The sequence below is a fragment of the Dioscorea cayenensis genome, chromosome 20 (genome assembly GCF_009730915.1).
Source record: "Dioscorea cayenensis subsp. rotundata cultivar TDr96_F1 chromosome 20, TDr96_F1_v2_PseudoChromosome.rev07_lg8_w22 25.fasta, whole genome shotgun sequence".
Classification (NCBI taxonomy): domain Eukaryota; kingdom Viridiplantae; phylum Streptophyta; class Magnoliopsida; order Dioscoreales; family Dioscoreaceae; genus Dioscorea; species Dioscorea cayenensis.
This window is the reverse complement of record NC_052490.1, coordinates 30,031,077-30,053,017: the sequence shown is the minus strand read 5'-3', so window position 1 is coordinate 30,053,017 and position 21,941 is coordinate 30,031,077. Positions and strand designations below refer to the sequence as shown.

The 21,941-nt window shown below is 34.3% G+C and overlaps 3 protein-coding genes across 5 annotated transcripts; all 3 read left to right on the top strand.

Annotated features, from left to right (window-relative positions):
* Positions 1-4,326: 4,326 nt before the first annotated feature.
* On the top strand, positions 4,327-10,677 carry LOC120251581 (serine/threonine protein phosphatase 2A 55 kDa regulatory subunit B beta isoform-like). Of its 2 annotated transcripts, none has more exons than XM_039260155.1 (14): positions 4,327-4,659; positions 5,619-5,722; positions 5,823-5,918; positions 5,999-6,118; positions 6,435-6,638; positions 7,009-7,100; positions 7,189-7,307; positions 7,859-7,982; positions 8,182-8,305; positions 8,980-9,048; positions 9,155-9,246; positions 9,350-9,427; positions 10,062-10,132; positions 10,211-10,677. In XM_039260155.1, the coding sequence occupies exons 1-14, from the start codon at positions 4,536-4,538 to the stop codon at positions 10,345-10,347; spliced, it is 1,554 nt and encodes a 517-aa protein (XP_039116089.1). In that variant the 5' UTR covers positions 4,327-4,535; the 3' UTR covers positions 10,348-10,677. The 2 variants fall into 2 exon arrangements, with proteins under 2 accessions (XP_039116089.1, XP_039116090.1); XM_039260156.1 differs by having other exon boundaries at positions 4,328-4,659; positions 10,065-10,132.
* A 1,272-nt stretch (positions 10,678-11,949) lies between these two features.
* Positions 11,950-15,978, top strand: LOC120251042 (probable protein arginine N-methyltransferase 1). Its single transcript, XM_039259580.1, is given in 12 exon segments — positions 11,950-12,224; positions 12,226-12,289; positions 13,096-13,106; positions 13,557-13,662; positions 13,665-13,711; positions 13,853-13,916; positions 14,004-14,134; positions 14,136-14,147; positions 14,690-14,777; positions 14,948-15,063; positions 15,164-15,314; positions 15,569-15,978. Coding segments are annotated over 12 exon segments (1,083 nt in total). The 5' UTR covers positions 11,950-12,137; the 3' UTR covers positions 15,775-15,978.
* A 541-nt stretch (positions 15,979-16,519) lies between these two features.
* LOC120251256 lies at positions 16,520-20,481 on the top strand. Of its 2 annotated transcripts, XR_005533416.1 has the most exons (6): positions 16,520-17,398; positions 17,955-18,007; positions 19,029-19,195; positions 19,277-19,431; positions 19,530-20,213; positions 20,331-20,481. XR_005533416.1 is itself a non-coding variant. In XM_039259808.1 (5 exons), the coding sequence occupies exons 1-5, from the start codon at positions 16,600-16,602 to the stop codon at positions 19,958-19,960; spliced, it is 1,605 nt and encodes a 534-aa protein (XP_039115742.1). In that variant the 5' UTR covers positions 16,520-16,599; the 3' UTR covers positions 19,961-20,253. The 2 variants fall into 2 exon arrangements, 1 of the variants encoding a protein (XP_039115742.1); XM_039259808.1 differs by lacking the exon at positions 20,331-20,481 and having other exon boundaries at positions 19,530-20,253.
* The last annotated feature ends 1,460 nt before the right edge of the window (positions 20,482-21,941 follow it).

The following is a 21,941-nucleotide window of genomic DNA, read 5'->3' as shown; positions in this document are numbered from 1 at the left end:
CTGAATTTTATTTTGATTATTGTATTTCAATTTGTATTTTTTTTATTATTAGATATTGATTTGTTTTCATCGGAAGGTCACTTGGAATTTTCAGGCCAATTTTAAATGATGTGGTAGTCAGAAATACCACGTAACTTTATTTTAATATTTTTCTCATGCCAGCTGGAGAGAGCACATCAACTGGATACTGGCTCAGCTTACTTAATCCGAAAAATAAAGTAAGCGAATTGGCATTTTCGACTGCCACATCATTTATAATTAACCGAAAAAACCCCAAGTGACCTCCATGTGAAAACAAATCAATATCTAATGACCAAAAAGATACAAATTGAAACATAATGACCAAAATGAAAATCAGCTATAACACGGTGACCACATGAATTCACCCGCTGGTAAAAAAATTTATTGGGAATGAAAAAAATTATAATAAAATTACTATTTTGTCCTTTTTGCAAATGAATAATATTGAAACATTACTCATGTCAAGCTTTTTATCAGTAAAATATTTTGAATATTATATTTCTTTTTATCATTGTATATTAATTAAATATTTTTTTATTATTATTTAAATTACTTACTATAAATAGGTATTATAAATATTTAGATATTATTGTCCATTTTAATAATTGAAATTAAATATGTATGTTAAATACTTCGTATAATTATAATTATAATTATTATTATTAATTTTAATAATTATAATTAAATATATATGTTAATAATGTTGTAATTAAATATTATGGAAGAATGGTATTTATGTCAATTCCCTTTAATTCATATCCATTACCCCCACATTGGGGGGTAATGAAGACTAGCTCTCTAGTGCTTTGATATGAAAATCTATTCTCATTCTCTAGCTTCCCTAAAAATGTGCTTCTTTTGAAATATGTGGTCATTCTCATTCCTGAGTAATCAATACCCCCATCCAAACACACACTTAGTACTATGAATTCCAATGTATGTGATAACTTACAAATTTATTGCAAAACAACAGAGAAAAAACAACATGAATAACAAAACAACAACAAAATAGGAAAGAGTCACAAGTGGTGAAGTAAGAAACATACAAAACACACTAAAAGACAAAAACACAGGAGAACGGAGGAGGAAGGACATCGGCCATGAGTTGGGAGAGGCAGGTTGGAGAAAATTTGTGGTCTTTTTTTATTTGTTCTATTTTAAAAAAATTTCTTTGATATTTTTTACTTATTTATTTTATTAGTAATTTTATGAAACATTAAATATCGGTTTTCTAAATTTGATCTTTATATTTAATATACTTCTACAACTTCTAATACATCATATTCAACTACACATTTTATTAAAGTCATATTTTAAATAAAAAATATCTTGGAAATTAATATACTTTTTTTATATAAATTTTAGATTATCAACTAACTTTACTAACTTTCTTAATCAAGACAAATAAAAAGAATTTGAGGGAGTATTTGTAAATCATGTATTTCAGAATGTAAAGAGTGTTAAATCCAGTGTTTGGTCAAATGTATTTAGAATGTTAAATTATAAAATTTTGTGTTTAGTTGGAAAAATGTGTAAATTTAAATTAGATATATAGTAACAGGTTTTATTAATTATAAAATATATTATTATATTTTATTAATTATAAATAAACAATATATTTAGTTACTTTAATATATACTTATGATTTTGTACTTTAATTCATTTTATATGTTTAATATTTATATTGAATATAGTATATGTTATCAATTATTGTTCAATGGCAACAAAATTTAAAACAAACATTTTGAAATTTAGTTATAAAATAAATCATATATATATATATATTTTATATATTTTAAAATTAAAATATATAATTAATTTAAATGTTTCTATAAATAATAAAAATAATTTTTATAACTATCTAAATAATATAAAAACGGGTATTCACATGTGTCACGTGACATTCATGTGCCTCGTGACGAGCATTTGAAATCCCGGAATTTGGAATCCTTTGGGAGAGGGTTTGGATGATGGGAATATCAACTATTAGCATGTTAATACTTTTGCTTCCCACTGTTAAACCTTTGTTTGTTATCCAATAAAGGATTCTACAATAGTCTTGTGAAGTAATAGAATTCATGCATCTTATCCCTCCTTAGTTTTGAGAGGATTCTCATTTTTTAAGTTTTAAATGATGATTTTATCCCTCTCTTGTTATACTATTCTCTTTATTTTACTCTCTTTTTCAACACTCTTTATTTTATCGTGCATCTCTTCTCTCCCCCATTTCCACACTCTTAACAAACTCTCTTTTATCAACTTCACAGATATAATTAAAAAAAACAATAGGAGCTTATTAAAATGTATTATATTTGACATTGTTAATCAGCTAATTTAATTTTCTTAGTCTGTATCACTTATGTTGTATTTTTCTCTTGATAGTCAGTTTTAAATTAATGTTGAAAAATAAATTTCTAGTTATTTCTTAAATTTTCTTAAATCCCCTCTCCATTTGCTTTAATAACTCCATGCACATCATGTTCATAGCTTGTAATTATATTTTCCGCTTGGAACAAACTCAATAAGAAAAGCTTTGATATATATATATATATATTTATAGATTCATTGTGATAAACTTTGTAAGTTAAAAAAAGTAAACGAAACCTTTTATAACAATGATGCTTATAATGATTGTGATGATGATTTGGGTTAGATTTATTAATTAAACTAATGACTCTTGACTCCAAGGTATGAACTAAATCCCACCAACCAAAAAAAGGATATTGAGAAAATCTTGTAACTCCAAATACATGAAGTTTTAAATCCCCTCAAACAAACAACACCTTAATTTAATTTGTTTGTTTGGTTTATAAAAAAACATTTTTTGAATATGTTAAAAATTCTAAACGTGGAAATAATACATGAGAATATCTTTATACCAAACCCTTATGGGAATATAAAAAATCATAGTTGTGAGAATGATTTATACCCGAAAATAATTTCATACTTTTTTTATATCAAATATGAGAATAACACATTCTCTGTTTTATATTTTTCAACAATTTTAGATTAATTTTTTAACAAATATATCATTAAATATTAATTAACTTTAAAATTTAAAATAAATTAATATCTAAAATATCAATAATGCGCCAACTGTGAGTTAGTCTATTAGCATTAAGGTCCTTTATGTGCGAGCAATGTCCCATATTTGAATCCTGTAATTGGTGAGTGCTAATGCAAAGATCGAAATTTGATTCCCTTCTAAATTATTGTTGAGTGAAGATTCAAAATGTGTGTGGAATGATTTTCCCACCTTACAAATAAATAATTTAATAATTTAAATTAAAATAATACCTTATGGACCATGTTAAGCTCAAACATAGTGCTAATATATCATTCTTGGGCCGGACATGACACATACCTTCGTACCTTGCTGCCAGGACGTCGCGGGCCACGAGTCATGTCAGCATGCGGCCCGCAACCCCTTTCTCTCTCTCTGTATATATATATATATATTGTATATAAATCCCTAGACTGTTGAATGCTAATCCATCTGTTCCCCTCCCTTCTACAATCCCCCTCTAAAAAAACAAAATAAATAAATAAAATAATAATAATAATAATAATTGGCCAACCACGAGTTGATGAGCCGTATCGGCTCGAGCAAGCATAATACTAAGCTTGCATGATACTTTGACATATCTAATTTCTCAAATAATTACTGAGAATTTTATAAAAAATAAATCTCTTTAAATAGGTGTCATTTAAATATATAGAGATTTTAACTCCAAATTATTTGATCTAGTCGTTATGACAATAATAGATGCATAAAAAACTCTTCTTTTGATTGTAGTGGTTTTTTTTTAAATTTTATAAAATCGGCATGAGTAACATTCATAAAGATTGAATTCTTTTATTTTTGTCAAAAATTTAGTTACCTATAATATTTTTTTAGTTACAAGTTATCTACAATATTTATAGCAATGTTTTTAACCCATTATCAAGAGCCGTTAGATTCCAAATTTGATTAAAAAAACTATCGATTAAAACAGGAAAATTAGCAAAGATCTCACAATCAAAACAAGAAAAAAAAAAAATCCCTTTTCAGTTAAAAAAAACCTGTTTAAAAAAAAATAACGGACCATATCATATTAAAACATGAATTCTAATAAAACACATTTTAATTAATAAATATTTTAATCTTTAATTAACATCACCATCATCTCTTGAAAAAAAAAAGAATTAAAACATTGAAAATAATTATTAAAAAAACCGCGTATCTGAACGCCACAACGTCATCTCTGTTCTCCATCTCTAGAGATTCAGGGGCAATTCCGTCATTCTACCCCCAAAAAAAAAACCTCGAGAAAGGAAGGGAAAAAGGAAACAAGGGAACCCTCTCTCTCTCTCTCTCTGGGCGAGTTCATTGGTTCTCTTCTCCATTCTCTATCTTCATCGAGAATCGAATCCATCTCTCATGGTGACAATCGGGATCGAAGCCTGCTTGAATCTCTTGGTCGATCACGGGCTTTGATATTCTCTGCCGATTTTACCGCGATCCTTATAAGGAGATGAACGGGAAAGCAACAGAGGAAGCTGGGTCATCGGTGGGGCCGGGAGAGGCGCCGGTGCCGCTTGAATGGAAGTTCTCGCAGGTTTTTGGTGAGCGGGCTTCTGGAGAGGAAGTCCAGGAAGGTATGGACTTGAGCACTGGATAGATCCACTGGATTTCATTGGTTTTTGGTTTCCGATGGTTGGGTGGTGGAGGTCTGGGTTTTCATGCCTATCTGGTTTGGTCTCAATGATTGGTTTCGTTCTCATGCTTTTTGTTAAAGAAAAATCTGATTTTTTTAGTTTTTTTGCGTGGGAAATGTGTGAATTTCGTTTAAATTCAATACATCCTTGGGTTTGCTTGAATAAAGGAGGAAACTTGGTAGGTTTGGTTGAACACTATGGTTTCAGTCAGTTGAGGTTTGTATTCCTTTTGCTACCTTCCTTTTCTGGAGCGATGTCTAGTTTTGGGACTTTGTTTTGGAAATTAACCGAAATAAATTGTATATAATTCTAGTTATAGTTGCTTTTACTTTTCAAGTAGTACACTGAACTTCAACCACTTGCTTAATTCCCATTCATCATGTGGAACCATCTTCCTGTTTTTCCCTTTTCCAGTGAACCTACCTCTCTGTATTTTGTGTGAATGAGTTGTAAGGAAATTTCATTTGCATGTCAAGGTAGTGATTGCTTCACATTTCATATCCTAGTCATTTTGAGAAAATTTTATTGGCTTCCATTGGTTGTCTCCAATTCTCTTTTCGACAATCGAAAGAATACAAACGTGGCTGAATGCTAGTTTTCATGAAGAAAACAATTGTTTGTCATGGGCATGAACAATTTGGTGAAGCCACTTTCGTAGGTGATCATAGCAATCGGAAACATTAAAATATGTGTTGATTAGATTAAGTAAGCTAACTTTTCCTTTCCTATTCTTCTGTTTGCCACTTAACCTTAGGTCACAGTAGTAATTATATACCTGAACTACTACATTTTGCATGCATTCTTCTTCTTCTTTGGCCTCATGGCTATGTATGCCTTTTTCATCTCCCTTCATTCTTGTGAGCATCTTAATCACCTTGTGTTTCTGTTTCCTATTGCAGTTGACATCATCTCCACAATAGAATTTGATAAATCTGGTGATTATCTTGCCACTGGAGATAGAGGAGGGCGTGTTGTTTTATTTGAAAGGACAGATGTTAAGGATGTATGTTACCCTTGCACTGTGGTTGGAGATATATGCACTTTTGCACATCTCCAGTCTTCCATGTCTTATGTCATTTGTTTTTTTTTTCTTATTATTAAAGCATGAAGATCGAAGGGCTTTAGAGAGGTTAGATTCCCCAGTTGGCAGGCATCCTGAGTTCCGTTATAAAACTGAATTCCAAAGCCATGAACCTGAGGTATTGACTGGTTGTTTGTTAATGCGAAGTGAAAGTTTTGGTCTCTTGGAATCTTAGTTTGCTCTTTCTTTTGTCTTCAGTTTGATTACCTTAAAAGCTTGGAAATAGAAGAGAAGATCAACAAAATTAGATGGTGTCAAACTGTCAACGGGATCCTGATTCTTCTTTCAACTAACGACAAAACAATCAAGTTCTGGAAGGTTGTAACCGGAGGCTTTTCATTGCCATTTTCCTGATATGATGTCTTTTTAATCTTCCTTGGAGTCCTTTTTTTTTATATGTGTTAATTATGGATTTGTGCTGCTGAGCGAGTTAGCTTCCATTTGCCTGATATTTGTAAGATTTGGAGTGCATTTGTGTTCGGAATTCGCACCTGTAGTTTCTTTGAGCACCCTCCAATCTTATTCCATTGTTGTTTTAAGATGTTTTTCCAGTTTCTGTCCATGGTATTTCCTATCTTTTTGATTCTTTATGTTACAGCTTTTCTTAATTTTGTAGTTCCATGATCATGCACAGGTTCTAGAAAAGAAAGTGAAAAGGATTTCTGGGACAAATTTGGGACCTTCAGAACATGTAGGCGATGGTTTTCTGGCTACTTCAAGTACAGTTAGCTCTAGAGTACACATGCCGAATGGTGGATCCTCAGAGAGGCGGCACAGTTATCTGAGCAATGACTTCTCATTTCCTCCTGGAGGATTTCCATCTCTACGATTGCCCATGGTAGGGGTACTAAGTCTAGTATGTGATGATTCATCATGTATTGCCATGAACATTATTCAGTTCATGCATAAACTAACCTGCATTAAGAGATGGCGGGAATGACATAAACATATGCCTGCAGCCATGTTCCAGACTGTAGCAATTTTTAGAAGATGCAAACCATCTTGGAGGGGTGGTGCTGTTTGTACTCTGACTGATATTAGATTGATGAATGGGATGTTGCACATTGTGAAAGCAAATTCATATTGTTACAGTGTTTAGCATTTCATTCTTCATCTGTCTTCCGGTTGATTTATTTGTTCTCAGCCATTTGTCATTCTATGTATCATAATTGATTATAATTGCTGATGTGAATGTGTATTGGGTGTAGGTTTCTATCTATGACACAAGCCCTTTGGCTAGATGTCGCAGAATATATGCTCATGCTCATGATTACCATATCAATTCCATTTCAAATAACAGGTCTTTTAAAGTTTTTGATCCATTTGATTTCCAAGCCTTGGTCTCAATCCACCATCAACTTCTGCCATATTATTGTTATTTTTTGCAGTGATGGAGAGACTTTTGTATCAGCTGATGATTTGAGAATAAATCTTTGGAATTTGGAAATTAGCAACCAAAGTTTCAATATTGTTGATGTGAAACCTGCAAATATGGAAGATTTAACAGGTATTAACTTTATGCTTTATTGCTCTCTATCAGGCAGTTTCTTTTCTGTCTTTTTGTTTTGCGCGCGCGCGTTTGGTTGAAACCAAATATTCTATTTTATTAGTTAGTCCACACAAGGGCTTCTGCTTTTACATGAGTCAAATTTTCTATGATGCTTCGTTATACAGATTTGAGAATCTCCAAATGTTCCACATCTTTTTTTTTCCCAGCTGGCTGTTGAAGGCTGCATTTTCAGTATTTTAATTTGGCAAATTGCTGGTGTGGTTGTTAAAAATATTGCATAGTAATGAAGTTACTATATCTGCACACAAATAATCTGAAGATGAACTTATGTTAAATATATAGCATATTTAACACAAAGTTGATGAATTCTTTAACTTGTAAGTTACTGGTTCTCCATTTTCTTAGAATTTCGATGATGCTCACAATTTATGATGGATTTTTTTTTTCTTCAAAGCATGAAATTTTGTTTATCTCCTATGTTTTTCCTATGGTTCAAAAATTAAAGCAATGACAGTTAGTGCTAAACTTCACTACTTTCATTCCTGCAGAGGTGATAACATCTGCTGAGTTCCATCCTACCCATTGCAATACATTAGCGTATAGCAGCTCAAGAGGTTTTATCCGGCTTATTGATTTGAGGCAGTCGGCATTATGTGATAATCATTCTCAGTTGTAAGTAATTCTTAAGCAGTAATTCATTTGATTTTCTGTTTTGCGTTGTTGTTTGCCTTTTGTGATTTTAATTTCTATGCCTTCGCCGAAATTCCCTAGGGCATATGTGCTTATATTCTTTTACCATCAAACTTTCCTGTTGGAACTATACAGTTCATGAGGGCTTCTGCAGGATCTAATGGCATATTCACACATGCAGGTTTAAGGGTCAGGATGCACCTAGCACAAAATCTTTCTTCACTGATATTATTGCTTCAATATCAGATATTAAGTTTGCAAAGGATGGAAGGCACATCCTGAGTCGTGACTATATGACTCTTAAGGTTACCAGTTATTCACATTCACCTCTTCTTATCATTCTTATTTGTTTGTGGTTTCTTGAGCATGTTTACCACCTAAAAGAAAACGCTTATTGGCTCTGATGAAAAACTATCAATCACTGGTCATATTTATGCTGGTTAAACTACATCACCATCAGATGGTGCATGCAGCAGTAAAAATTTCTCAGAAAAGTTTTCGGTTGTCATTTTGGAGACTTATCACCTAATTGCTTGATCATGTGATTTCTTTCATGATTCAGGCAGTAGATTTTGGAACAATTTGTTGGTCCATTTTTGCTTTGAAGTAATTTTTTTTTTGTTATTTGATGTTGTGGATGTGGACTATTTCTCCTGTATATAGCAGGAGGGATGTTGAAGACCTGCATGGAATAGTGGGCATGGTTAAACATTGTAGTTAGGACGAGAATTAAGTCATCCAGTAATGTTAAATTTGTTTAGGTTTATCTGGAAGTATATACTTGATTGAAGGTTGAGGTGTGCTAACCAAGCAAATTAGTTCATGTATTGGTATCCCTGATGTGTTAATGTTTTTGTCTAAAAATTGCCACATAGAAGCCTTTTCTTGTTCTCATTCTTGGGAAATAATGATCCATTCATTTCCTCGTGTTATTATTCTGCCTCCTCATGTTGCAGCTTGCTTTGTTCTTGTATCTCAGTTATGGGACATAAACATGGATGCAGGTCCTGTTGCAACTTTCCAGGTCCATGAATATTTAAGGCCCAAGGTGATTTGTTATATTCTTTCACAACCTACTCACTGTGATTTAATGCATTGATTTATGCAATTGGTCATCTATTAAGCCCAATTCTAATAATTCCCACTCCATGCAGTTGTGTGATTTATATGAAAACGACTCTATTTTTGATAAATTTGAATGTTGTCTGAGTGGCGAAGGACTACGGGTAGCAACAGGTTCATACAGGCATGTTTTCAGATCTTTTGAACTGATAATTCTAGTTCTTCCAGCGTCCTTTGATCATTTTTCAATCTAGTGGAATTATGCCATGTTTCTATTGTGACTTCAGCAATATTTTTCGTGTGTTTGGCTGTGCTGCTGGGAGCAATGAGGCAACAACTATGGAAGCTACTAAAGCTCCGATGAGGTGCGAGTCTATTTCATGATTATTTCGATGATTTATCGCCCAAAAATGAAAGAAATTGGAAATCTGGTTCAAGCTTATTTAGTGTGATTTACAAATTCAAAAGGATCATCTTGATATACTTGTTTGTGTTAGTCACTGGTTGAAATCACTATGTGTTATCTCGATGTAGCTCATAATGCGAAGAGATAATTTTACATACTCCAAAAGGTCATGCCATTTATTGATCTTCTTTAAATTTGTGACTTTTGGACTCATTATAGTGCCTACTTAGAATGATTATTTAAAAATATGAATTATAAAGGCATAACTGAAATCTTGTGTCCTCCTTTTCAAATTCGGTGAGTCTCTGCATTTGTCTTTGTGCTGGATTAGAATGTGCATGTAGATCACTATTTATAGTGTCACTATTTTGCTGATAGCCACACTACTCACTAGTAGTAGTTCACCTACAACTTCCTGATCATTAAGGTAATATTTCATTCTTAAGCCAGTGATTTTCGATATTCATTCTTTAACTGTAGTAAGTTTCCAAGTCCTTGTTCTTGAATAATAAGAAGATTTCTTGGGTTCTACCCTTTCTTCTTAATTTATTATCTGGATTGTTTTTGAATAATGCAAATTTTTCTTTATAAAGTAGGAAGCAAGTGCAAAACTCTACCCGACCTACAAGAACTCTCAACAATTCGGCACGGGCAGTAAGACGAGGTTAGTTCCTTAGCACCAATTGACCTGGTCATTTAAACTTTTCCCAACCAATGTGCCGAAATACTTGCCATGTTGCAGGAGCAGAAAACACGGCACTTGAAGCAAATGGAAACACATATGACTTCTCATCAAAGTTGCTCCATTTAGCTTGGCATCCAACCGAAAACTCTCTTGCCTGCGCCGCTGCTAACAGCTTGTACATGTACTATGCGTAAAGATGTAGCAGGTTTCACTTACAACATTTTTTTAAGGTTGCATTTTGAGTAAAAAAGCAGTTGGCCTCTCCGGCGAACAGCAGAGAAAGCTCAAGAGATGTTATTTGGCATACAAGTTACCGCTATCCGGAGAATTTGAGTTATAAATTCGTCTTTCGATAACTGTCAATTAGTTTTTTAGGTTCCCCTGTTGTATCAGCTCTCTTGCACTTGCTGTGCAACTGATCAAAAACTGTTAGCCAGTAAGTGATGCAAGCAAAGAGAGGGGGATTGTATTGTCTGACTGAGAATGAGGCTTGTGAATAGTATAATTGTTATTATTTCTCTCTATTTTTCATTATTTTTAATTAACAAAATCAGCCAGCAGTCTATATATATATATATATATATATTTACTTTTTGTTCCTCATTTTCTATTATTTGCTATTTATGTATTTATTATTAGTTTTGGAGTTAAATTTTAAATTTTCTTATGGTTCAGTATTTTATTTTTTTGTTGGTGGGTGGAGGATCTGTGCTTACAAATAATTAGGAAATTATTTTATTTATTTAAAAATTATATTAAGAAACTCTAAAAGGAAAGAGATAGTTTTTTTAAAGTAAAATTGATAAATCACTAATTTATACGAAAATAAAGAACGGACGAAGATAAAAAAATAGAGAGACAATAGAGGTAACTCATTCCCACATATGCTTGATCACTTCTCAGGTGGCTGAACCACATTGAATTTGAAAAATTTTAATTTTTTTTTTTAAACCAAACTATTCTACAAAATAAATCTTTTAAAAGGTCTGAAAGAGAATGTTGCTGGGCCTCCAATGTAGATAACACTGAGATTGTGGGTGTGAGTGTAGATCTAGAATTTATTTAAAGAAAGATCATATTCGCAATATAAGAAGATGTGGTCTGTAGTTTGACAAGGCTAACACAAGTGTTTGTTCTACTCTGAATGCTATATCCTCCTTTTATCACATTGTTTATAATGAGTAATTTGTCATCTCAAGTTAACCAACCGGATAAAGTTATTTTGGTAGATAATTTATTTCCCATAAATTTCTTCTTTTTGTAAATGTTTTTGTTTCAATCTTCAACAACAAATAGAAACCAAGAGAAGATAATTCCCAAACTCTCCCATTAATTATCATTATTATTTTTAAATACCATCTTGAGTTGAAGAAACCCCAATTTTTAATAGGTATAATCACTAAAATAGTCATTGTACTTTTCTCTCTCTTCTCTTTTAATCTCTCTACTCGAGAAATGCTCCCGATTTGTCCCTTATTTTTGAAAATGTGTTCACTTACTTAGAAATACTCCCACTAGTCCTTCTACTTTTAAAAATATAAGTCGGGAGCGATTTCCGAAAGAGAGTGATCGAAAGCAGAGTATAAAGAAAAGTAGAGACTCGATTAGAGATTATATTTTTTTAATATTATTAGCACCCTTTTTAAGTTGAAATCTACAAGAATAAAAAAAATTAAACTTTTTCAGAGGTACATGTAGAAAAAAGAAACTTGTAAGTTCAATTTCAGGTTTTTATAAGGGTATATATATTAAAATTGAGAATTAAAAAAATAAAATAAAAATAAACACATAAAATAGTAAGAAAAGCCCAGTGGATGTGCAACTCGAACTCAACGAGCTCCATCGCCGCCGAGAGAACTCTTAAACCCTTCTGCAAACCCTAGTTTTGGTTTTCGCTTTCCATTTGTATACGAGATGGGAAAAGCGAAAGGGCGGGAACAAGGGCCCGGCGTCGCCCAACCAGAAAGCCACCTCCGACGCGAGCATGGATGATGCGGCGACGCAGACAAGCGCCGCTGTGGTGGAGGAGGATAAGGCTGAGAGCTCCAATCTCGAGGAGCCGATCGGAAGTTATGCCGCTAATAGGCGGTGATCAAACTAGCGCTGACTACTACTTCGATTCCTACTCGCATTTTGGTGGGTTTTCTTTGGAGCTGGATTTTTCTAGACTTGAAAGCTGTGATTTTTATTGTGCTCTAGTGTTTAATTCAGGTGTTGGTTTTTCTGACAGTGATGTTTCGACGAACGAGCTGTGTTTTTCCGTTTTTGTTTTCATTTTTATTTTTATTTTTTTTGGTGATTTGGGTTTGAGGTTAAAGGTCGTTGCTTTTGTGCTAAATCACTTGTGGAGGTTCTTAGCGTTTATATAATCACTAAGTTGATATTAATCTATTTATACTATTGTTTCATGGTTGAAGTTTATGATCCTTAGGGTTTCTTTGGAAGTGATTTGCGTTTAATGCGGCCAATATGAGGTGGATCATTGTGACCTCAAAGGCTTGGAGCTCCATCATGTGGTTATTGTGATAATCTTGACAGACAAACTATTTTAGTTATTTTTTTCTTTTGCAATGATTTTAGTGTTTAGTGCCTGCGAAGTTGTAATCTGTATCCTTGAGTTGGGATATTTTGGATAAAACTTAATTTGAATCATAATGGCTTGTGGGATTTTACGGTTCTGATCATTGTTTGCCATGGCACTGTCTAATAAAAACGTTTAACCAATGTCATCAAGGTTTTTGTTGGTGTTTTTCTGCTTGGTAAGTGTTAGGGTTGGTTGCATTTTAGATCCGGGTCTTAATTGCTTTTCCTCCAATATTCCAAGCTTTAACTGGATGATTGTTGTTTTGTCTATGATTTTTTTTCTCCTGGTTTTTGTCTGTATGTTAGCTAATGCTGGACCTAATGTTTGAATTTTCTTTTTTCTGTTTCCTCCTCTGCAGGCATTCACGAAGTAAGTACATCATGTTGAAGCTATATTGTCAGTTATGGTTCCATATTACAAGTCAGTAACTCCTTAGATATCTTCCTATATTGATGGAGCCAAACAATTCTTAGCATAATGTACAATGGTGTATGGATAATGATAGATGGAATATTGTTGCAGGTGATTATGCTATAATGCAGTTAATGATCAATGCTCAATTCTTACCATTCTTCTTTCGTTGTCTACTTCATGTTTGTCTCCTTTAATATAAACTACGTAATAATCTTTATTAGCTTTCTTGGTAACAAACTGTAATCTGTCGTTTTCTTCAGCAAAATTATGTCAGGGTTTCGATTCCACTCCAAATTTCTTCTTTCTTCTTTTTTCTTTTTTATATTGTTATATTCTTTATACTTTTCAGATTTTTGACTTTGTAAAATAAATGCAACATTCTCTCTATTGTTCTATATCCTGTAGGAAATGCTGAAAGATACTGTGAGGACAAAGACATATCAAAACGTTATTTATCAGAACTCATTTCTTTTCAAGAACAAGGTTGTTCTTGATGTTGGTGCTGGCACTGGAATCTCTCTCTTTTTTGTGCAAAAGCAGGAGCGAAGCACGTCTATGCGGTTGGTGGTTTTCCTTCTTATCCTATTCAGAGATGCACCTAGTTCCTTCATTTTATTTTTCTGCTGGAGGAATTACTCTATCCTGTAGATTTTTCGTTGCCCCTATATATGTAGTTTACCTTCTTAGTTAATATTTTGCAGGTGGAATGCTCCCTTATGGCTGATATGGCAAAGGAGATTGTCGAGGCAAATGGATTTTCAAATGGTTCTCTTGGCCTCCACAACATTTATAAATTACCAAATATGTTTTTACTTATGTATCTATGTTAACAATTGCATTTTATTTTTCCAGTCATAACTGTTTTGAAGGGAAAAGTTGAAGAGATTGTGCTTCCAGTTGCTCATGTTGACATTATCATTTCTGAATGGATGGGCTATTTTCTTTTGTTTGAGAACATGTTAAATACAGTTCTGTATGCACGCTGATAAATGGCTTGTAAGTAACTTCAATATCCTATATACTTCTCCACGCATTTTCAGCTATTTTTATTCACAATGTAAGATGATTGTCGAATTATTTGTGTAGCCCTACTCTTGTGCTGTGAACTCAAACTTGCACTGAAAGTAGTTGAAATGTCTTCTATGCCTTTGTGATTCTGAACCTGTTTGTTGAGCATAGCAATGGATGTCTACCCTTGATTATTGGTGTCATTCAAACGATATTTGGAAACGGAGCATGCAAAATGATTGATTAATCAAATTTGAAGTCAAAATTTTCATTTTTCCTCTTGTTTAAGGAAGAGTTTTGGTTTTGTTCTGTACAAACAAAACTCAAAATGTTTTTGAGCTGTCAACTAGTTTTTTCTGATGGCAGTCAGTCGTTGTTTTGAGATTCACATACATTTTTTGTTGTTGCTCTGGAGCACAGATGCATGTCTGAGTTCCCATTCATTAGATGGGATATTGGGTTATTCTTTTGTCATGAGGAGTACTGTGCATTGATGCGGTTCTTTGTCATACGGTTTGCTTTTAATGCAGTTTAAAGATGGAATCGTCTTACCAGACAAGGCAAGTTTATATCTGACAGCAATTGAAGATGCTGAATACAAAGATGATAAGATTGAATGTAAGTTTTGCACTTTTGACTGCTGGTGTATTTTTAGGCTTCCATTACCTCAACTAGTGTTGTCAAACTCTGATTGAGTATCATTTCTTGAGGGGATGAGCAGTTTATTCTATTTGTTGATTCCAATGTGATTTCTTATGAGCTGTTGATTTTTCTAATCTTGCTTTCAGTCTGGAATAGTGTGTATGGTTTTGACATGAGCTGCATCAAGAAGCAGGCAATGGTGGAGCCACTGGTTGACACAGTGGACCAAAATCAGATTGTAACAAATTGCCAATTGTTGAAGGTTGTCTTTTCTTACTTATTATCTATTATGTACTTGTGCGTCGGATTGCTTTTAACCAGCAAACTTAAGTATTCTGATCGTAGTCTCTTCCTATGTTCAGACAATGGATATCTCAAAAATGACTCCCGGGGATGCTTCCTTCACAGCCCCATTCAAACTTGTTGCTGAACGAAATGACTACATTCATGCTCTTGTGGCATACTTCGATGTATCATTTACCAAATGTCACAAGTTGATGGGATTTTCCACAGGTTTGCACTTCCATCTTCTTTTTAATTGTATGATGTGCATCTAGTTTTCCATGAGTTACTTCGTGTACTTGCACATCTGTCTTAAGTAACAACAAAAATAAATGCTATTGCCTAAGGTCGGAGGGAAATGTTTTCCCGCATTAAACTTTTTTCGATCGGCTTGTTACTGTCCATATCGCTTATCAATGGCGTTGCATGTATAATGTATGACATTTTCCACATGATGAATGCCCACTGATTTATCTGTCATTCAGGACCTAGATCTAAAGCTACACACTGGAAGCAAACTGTTCTTTACCTGGAGGATGTTCTAACCATTTGCGAGGGAGAAGCATTGGTAGGGAGTATGACTGTGGAACCTAACAAGAAGAACCCGCGCGATGTTGAAATTATGCTGAAATACACGTTAAACGGGCGCCATTGCCAGGTCTCGAGAACACAACATTACAAAATGCGCTGATATATTTGTTCGTGTATTTTTCGTTGAATTATTTGTTCAAGAATCTCTCTAAATGCGCCTTTGAGATTCTGGTGCATGCTTATGCTTGTTGTATGTATTTTTTTATGCACGCTCTCTCATTTGATTTCTTATGAATTTTGAGCCACATTATGTTACTATTGGTTTGATAAAGTCCATGATATTTCATGATACTGAGTAGTTTTATTGTTGCTCTTTTTGAGAATGAAGGTGCTTCTCTGTGGCTAAGTTTTCATTTAATCTGTTCAATTATTTACAAGTAGTATTTTGTAACTTTCTTTTAAATACTAAAAAAAGTTTTATTTTGTTCATTTCGGTGTGTGTTCTTGAATTTAAGAATTTAAATTCCGGGTGTTTTACATATGCTTTTGAAAAAAAAAGGAGATTCCTACATGTATCCTTTGTTTTATAATTTTTTATTCTCCGAGTACATTTTTGAAAATGTTGTTTTTGCAATTACTTAATGAAATTAATCAATATATATATTTACATAATTTTTAAAATAAACGGTTTGTAATTTGAAATTTAAAAAATAATATCCACAACTAAATATAAAATTTACTAATATATTAGGATAAATTTTTATGGAGGTTTATTTGTAATTTTAAGATTTTAGGGAGTGTAAACGTAAAAAATATTATATCCTTAAATTTTTTTTTATTACGTGTAAATACGAAGATAAATTGGTACTTTTTTATAAATTCATGCTGCTAAACACCACCTTACCGTTGTAAAACCTCTGCAAACCCCCCCAAATCGAAGAATTTCTAGGGTTTGCTTCTTTGCCTCCCTCCCGCCCTCGTTCTCATGGAGGCCGTTCTCGTTGAATCCCCGTTCCAATCGAAGGCTCACACTGACTTCTTTCTCCCTTCCGGCCCTAGCTACGATTCCATGCTCCGTGAATCCATTGATCGCTTCCTCGTCGAGGTCCATAAGCAACCTCGTGACTTCTCCGCCTTCCGCTCCGTCTTCTTCCGGCTTCTCCAGTCCAGCCCCGATCCCCCGCTCGAGATCATCTGGTTTTACTCCGCAGTGAACTACTTCGACTCTGTTTTAACTGGTAATGATGTCCTTGCTCGCGTTTTGGGGATCAGAGACCTTCTCCAGCTTCTCATCGCCTGTTCGGCGTCTTGTGACGGACGAAAGTCGGTGGCTTTGCTGGCGCCTGTCGTTTCTGAGCTATATCACTGCCTGATGGAGGAGAAGGAGCTCCATGGGAAGGCTAAGAGGGAGATTGAGGGCTTGGTTGAAGGTGTCATCAGCTACATTAGCATTTGTGGAAGCAAGCCACATAGTGATGCAAATGGTTCTGCTGGGTTTCTTTCTTGTTTCATGGATCTTGTTCGTGTTTGGTCGTCACGATGCCCAGGCGGCGGAGATGGCTCAGATGTGGTTTTTCCATTGGTGAATGGTTATATAAGGAGAAGGCTTTGCAACCAATGCCGGGATGTTGGGTATTTGGCTGCGGTTGTGACGTCGGAGATTTTCTTGCTGAGGCTGTGCTTGAAGGTCCGGGGAGCTGGTGAGGTCAAGACAGAGTTGCCGAAGGAGCTCAAGATATGGGCAGTCAGTTCGGTGACTGTGTTTCGGAATTCCATCTTCTTTGGTAATGGTTTCTCTTGCTATAATTGAACTTATTTATTGTTATTATAAATTAATTGTTTGAGCATGTAGATAGTGATTTGCCGTTGTTAGTGTACTTTGCGGTGGTATGATATTTCTGTGAAGGAATTATATATTAACTAGAGATTTGTATGGTTTCTGTTGAAGTCAGCATTGGTCACCTATTTGTATGGTTTCTGTCTAGTAATTCAAAGGTATTCTTATATATTTAGTTTTCGGTTGGATTCTGAAGTCATTGTTAAAGATGAATACGACCTGGATGCTGCAAAATGATGGTTGTCTTCTGCGTTTTGTCCTGAGCCCGATTATTGCTTTTTTTGCTTGACTGGTAGATTTCTTACTTGTGTACAACCCATTGTTTGGCTAATATTGAAACCGCTTTCTTTTGCATTCGTATCTGATTCTTTGATCATGAATGTGTCAATCTTTCATAAGTCAAATTCTATGATATAGAGTAGAAAGGAGCACCTTTTCTTCTCAAATCCTATTTTGAGGGCTGGCCAGGTTGATTAATTTTGAGTTTTATATGTTGGGAACAGAGATATTATTGAAGCTGCTGCTGGGCCCAACACTGCCTTTCAAATCCTTATTGGTGAGTACATGCCGTTTTGGATCACATAGTAATTTTATGGAGAAGTGAGTGTGCATGTCTTTCTTAGCTGAGTGGTAAATGGAGCAATCCAAATAGAAGTGCCCTTCTGAATCAGCATGAATTGCAGTTACATCAAAAAGGATTTTTGCTTCCTCATAGTTGTTCTCATCATTTTGTTTTGTTGATATAGAAAGTTCTGATTCTCTTAAATAAAGCATTTGACTGTTAAGGGTCTATTATGATGCTTGTAAATTGTATATCTTTTGCAGATAAGCATCATTTACTGATGTACTCTCTCTGTCAAAATCTCCAAAACTCTACGTTGTATTACTTCTGTATTCAATAATAAGCATGCAGGGAAGGATTTCTTCCAGACACTTATCTTCATATCAGATATTTGAAGAACACAAGAACAATGCGCATATTGACATGATACGCATCTGTTCCTGCTCTGAACTCGTTGATGAAATTTGTGAATTCCTCTTATAGGATCTTAATTTTATGTTAGTCATATCACTTAAAGTGTTGACTTAGAATGGTTGAGTTTGGTTTTGTTAGGTAATCTGGATGGTCTTGAGATTGAATGTGGCATTAATCTCTTTACTTTAGGTTATTGAGATGCTTTGGAGAGAATCCTTGAGAAACAGTGTAAGTGCAATGTTGTGTGCTAATTTCAAGTCAAAACTCACGGTCAATTGCGTATTCTTGTATAGCTTTCATCCGAAATAATATGCTTGGCGTGACTGCTTTCACTGTGCCAGTTAGGGTGCACACCTGCCTTGAAGTTAATTTTTGCCCAAGAGATTTCTCGAGTGGAATGTTAATTAAATGTGGTCTAAAATTTGTCATTCTTTTGATGGAATGTTTCTTTTCTAGCATTTTACAAGAAATGTATAGCCTATTAGGATTCCCACTATATGTTGCTTGTATTAATTAGTATCTTTGTGAAGCCTTTTTCCTCAAAATTTTGCACAAGCATGCTTGAATTCATGTTCTAATTTCAAACTCTTGCATGGTTTAGAATTCGAAGGAGGAGAACCTTGTGAAGAGCATCCTCTATGATGCGGTGATACTCGTGGATTATTCTTTTCTTAATCCTGGAATGGGCCCGGAACAGTCATTTGATCGTATAAAAAGTCTTGCTTTGACAAGACTGTTCGTATCTGATGAAGCCATCAGAATAGCCAAGTAAGGAACTATTTAAATCAGGTTCCAAGATTCTTAGTTTATTTCCCCACTGTTGGGTTTTGATGTAGATTTTGATAACAGGGAAAATGGGGATCATTCCAAGGTTTTATCCTATACAAGTGCCTTTTCCACCTCCAATCTTCCCGGTGATTTTGTTAAGTGGGTCAACAATCATGCTGCTGCCAGTAAGGTGGCATGCAAGCGGCCAAATGGCACTACGCCTCAAGCTCTTTTGGGTGGGTATCCACATGGCTTGTGTATGATCGTTTTCCATTTTAATTTTGATACACCATGTAGTCTACAAATATCATCAGATCTCATTTTCTGTTTGCAGTGTGGCTTGAGGGCCTTGAGGACAATGGACTGACACTGTTTGAGGACCGAATATCTAGCTTGCGAACCAAGCTCTTAAATCAAGATGGAATTCACCATCCCGGGGAATCACTAATTGATCCAAACGAGTACTCAGATGCTGAACTTTTCCATCTTGATACAAGGGTGAATCCTGAAGTCGAAACAGAACCTGTGGATTATAAGTTCTCTGCTGCTGTTAGCTTAATGAGATCTAAAGCCACCTATTCACGGAGGAAACGAAAAGAATTTGGGGGTGAAGAGGCTGTACCTTCAAAGCTTGGCAAACATGAGGCCAATGATGATTCTGTGGAAGACTATTCCATGTCTTATGCCGGCAATGATCGTATGAGCAGTGATAGTGAGATCGAGAATCCCGAGTCTGATGACAACATGGACATAGTAGGGCAATGAGATGAGTAGTGGTTTAAGCGCATGGCAAATCACACTTATGCTAGTTTTTAGTTAAAAGAAAAATCATATATATATTGGTGCACTAGCATCATCATATTTTCTCATGCTTTCAGGAGCATGAGACTTAACCACTTCACCTGCTGAGAGAGGAAGGAGTTGAATGACCTTGTCTCCATCCATCTCTTTCGTTTCAGTAAATGTTTTGTTCGTCGGAAAACTAATATCTGTGATGGAGATTTAAAATATTCATATGGTTATTTTAACTTAGCTTCAACTACAATGTGTTAAAACTATGTGCGAAATTTTGATTTTTATGTTAACAAGTTTGGTGTAGCCTGGAAATTGAATCCTTTTGGGTGTGTCTATTTAGGAAGCTTGGAGTTCAGCATCATCACCAACCAAGCGTTAGCAAAGCAAGAAGCACACTGGAACTCTCAGTGGTTCAAGTGTCCATTACCACTTCTTTTTGCTCTGCTTTTACAGAGAAATTGACAGTTGAAGAGGTTTGAGTGCATGAAGTTAAAGTTTTTAATATATTTTTGTGTGTCAATGTGGATTCTAAGCAATGATCTTCCAATTATTTTACATATTAAATATGGTTCCATTCTTATTAGTATATTTTATTATTATTATTATTATTATTATTTTTATTTGGTTCTTTTGCAGGTTTTAGTCATGGCTACCAACTCTGTTTCAACTGCAAGGTAACCAGACTACTTCTCTTCAAAGTTTGTTAGGAAACCTCAATATTGAATTGCTGATTATGACAAGGCTCCTTCTACCTTAGCTATTGACTAATCAAAATTAACATTTTGCCTTGCTTTGACTTTACCTTCTTATTATTTCTTGTTTAATATTATGGTCTATGCTAGAGCTATAGTAAGCACATGAATCACATTATTTTTAAAGAAGTGGACAACATTATAATTAAATAAGTTGTTTTTCTTTCTTTAATAAAGAAATAAAATTTTGAAAAAAAAAAAAAATTTAACTCATAGTAAAATTTAGTTGTGTGGAATAAAAAAGAAAGAAGCAAAACAAAAATTCTATTGTCCAAATGGATTCAAAGTAAATGAGGGTAACATGTGAACTAAATATATATGTTTTCCGGACATGTCATGACATCAATATTGCTTGCATTCTCTATCATGCCATTAATAATTTTTATTTTTTTCCCAAAAATACATCATTAGATTTCCCCCATGACATGCAAACACTCTCAAAGTGGTGACCACATTGGCATCAAGATTTGGTTGTATATGATGACAGAGAAACGTGGGCGCAAAACACTGGTATATTCTTTGCTATCTTATTCACCCATGTCCTTACTTAATAATATAAAGAATAAATAAGTTGATTTAAAAAAATATATATAACTTTTGAAATTTTAGTGAATTATTAATACAAAGCCCTTATAAATAAATAAAAAAATTAAATTAGACTGACTTAAAGACCAGTGAATTTTAACTTAATCTTTATGCATAAGACCTTGTTTAAGAGACTAATTAAGTTGTTAATCTCTCAATATAAACCGTTGGATCAATGGCCACCAGCTTCATCGCACGGCTCACAGACTATCCGAGTTCGAAGGGAGTAAATGTACCTTCTATCAGAGACTAACCCAGAAATCCCGGAATACACTCAAAAAGTAAAAACTGGTCCCATGATTAACCTGATTCGGATCCTATGCCACATCCGTTAACAGAGAATTTTCTCCCTAGATTGCCCTCCAACGGTCCAGATTTTGTTCTAATGGCTAACTTTTAGAACGGGCCGTTGGATTTAACGGGTTATCGGATCCTTACCATTTGGATCCTAGCGGATCCGTTAGTGAACCCGACAAAGTCCGCACGTTAGCCACATAATATGACAAAAGTACCCTCAATGAAATTTTTTTTTTCCTTTTTATGTGATTAAAAAAAACCAAAAATAATCTCAACGGGAAAATTTCTATTCGACAACGGGAAAGTTTTTTATTTTG

Bases quoted from the DNA above. Each gene is read 5' to 3' on its own strand.
- LOC120251581 (XM_039260155.1), top strand. From the start codon at position 4,536: ATGAACGGGAAAGCAACAGAGGAAGCTGGGTCATCGGTGGGGCCGGGA. The intron at 4,660-5,618 runs GTATGGACTTGA...TTCCTATTGCAG, and splicing joins TGGAGAGGAAGTCCAGGAAG to TTGACATCATCTCCACAATA. The intron at 9,428-10,061 runs GTGCGAGTCTAT...TTCTTTATAAAG, and splicing joins GCTACTAAAGCTCCGATGAG to TAGGAAGCAAGTGCAAAACT.
- LOC120251256 (XM_039259808.1), top strand. From the start codon at position 16,600: ATGGAGGCCGTTCTCGTTGAATCCCCGTTCCAATCGAAGGCTCACACT. The intron at 18,008-19,028 runs GTGAGTACATGC...TGCATGGTTTAG, and splicing joins TGCCTTTCAAATCCTTATTG to AATTCGAAGGAGGAGAACCT. The intron at 19,196-19,276 runs GTAAGGAACTAT...TTTTGATAACAG, and splicing joins GAAGCCATCAGAATAGCCAA to GGAAAATGGGGATCATTCCA.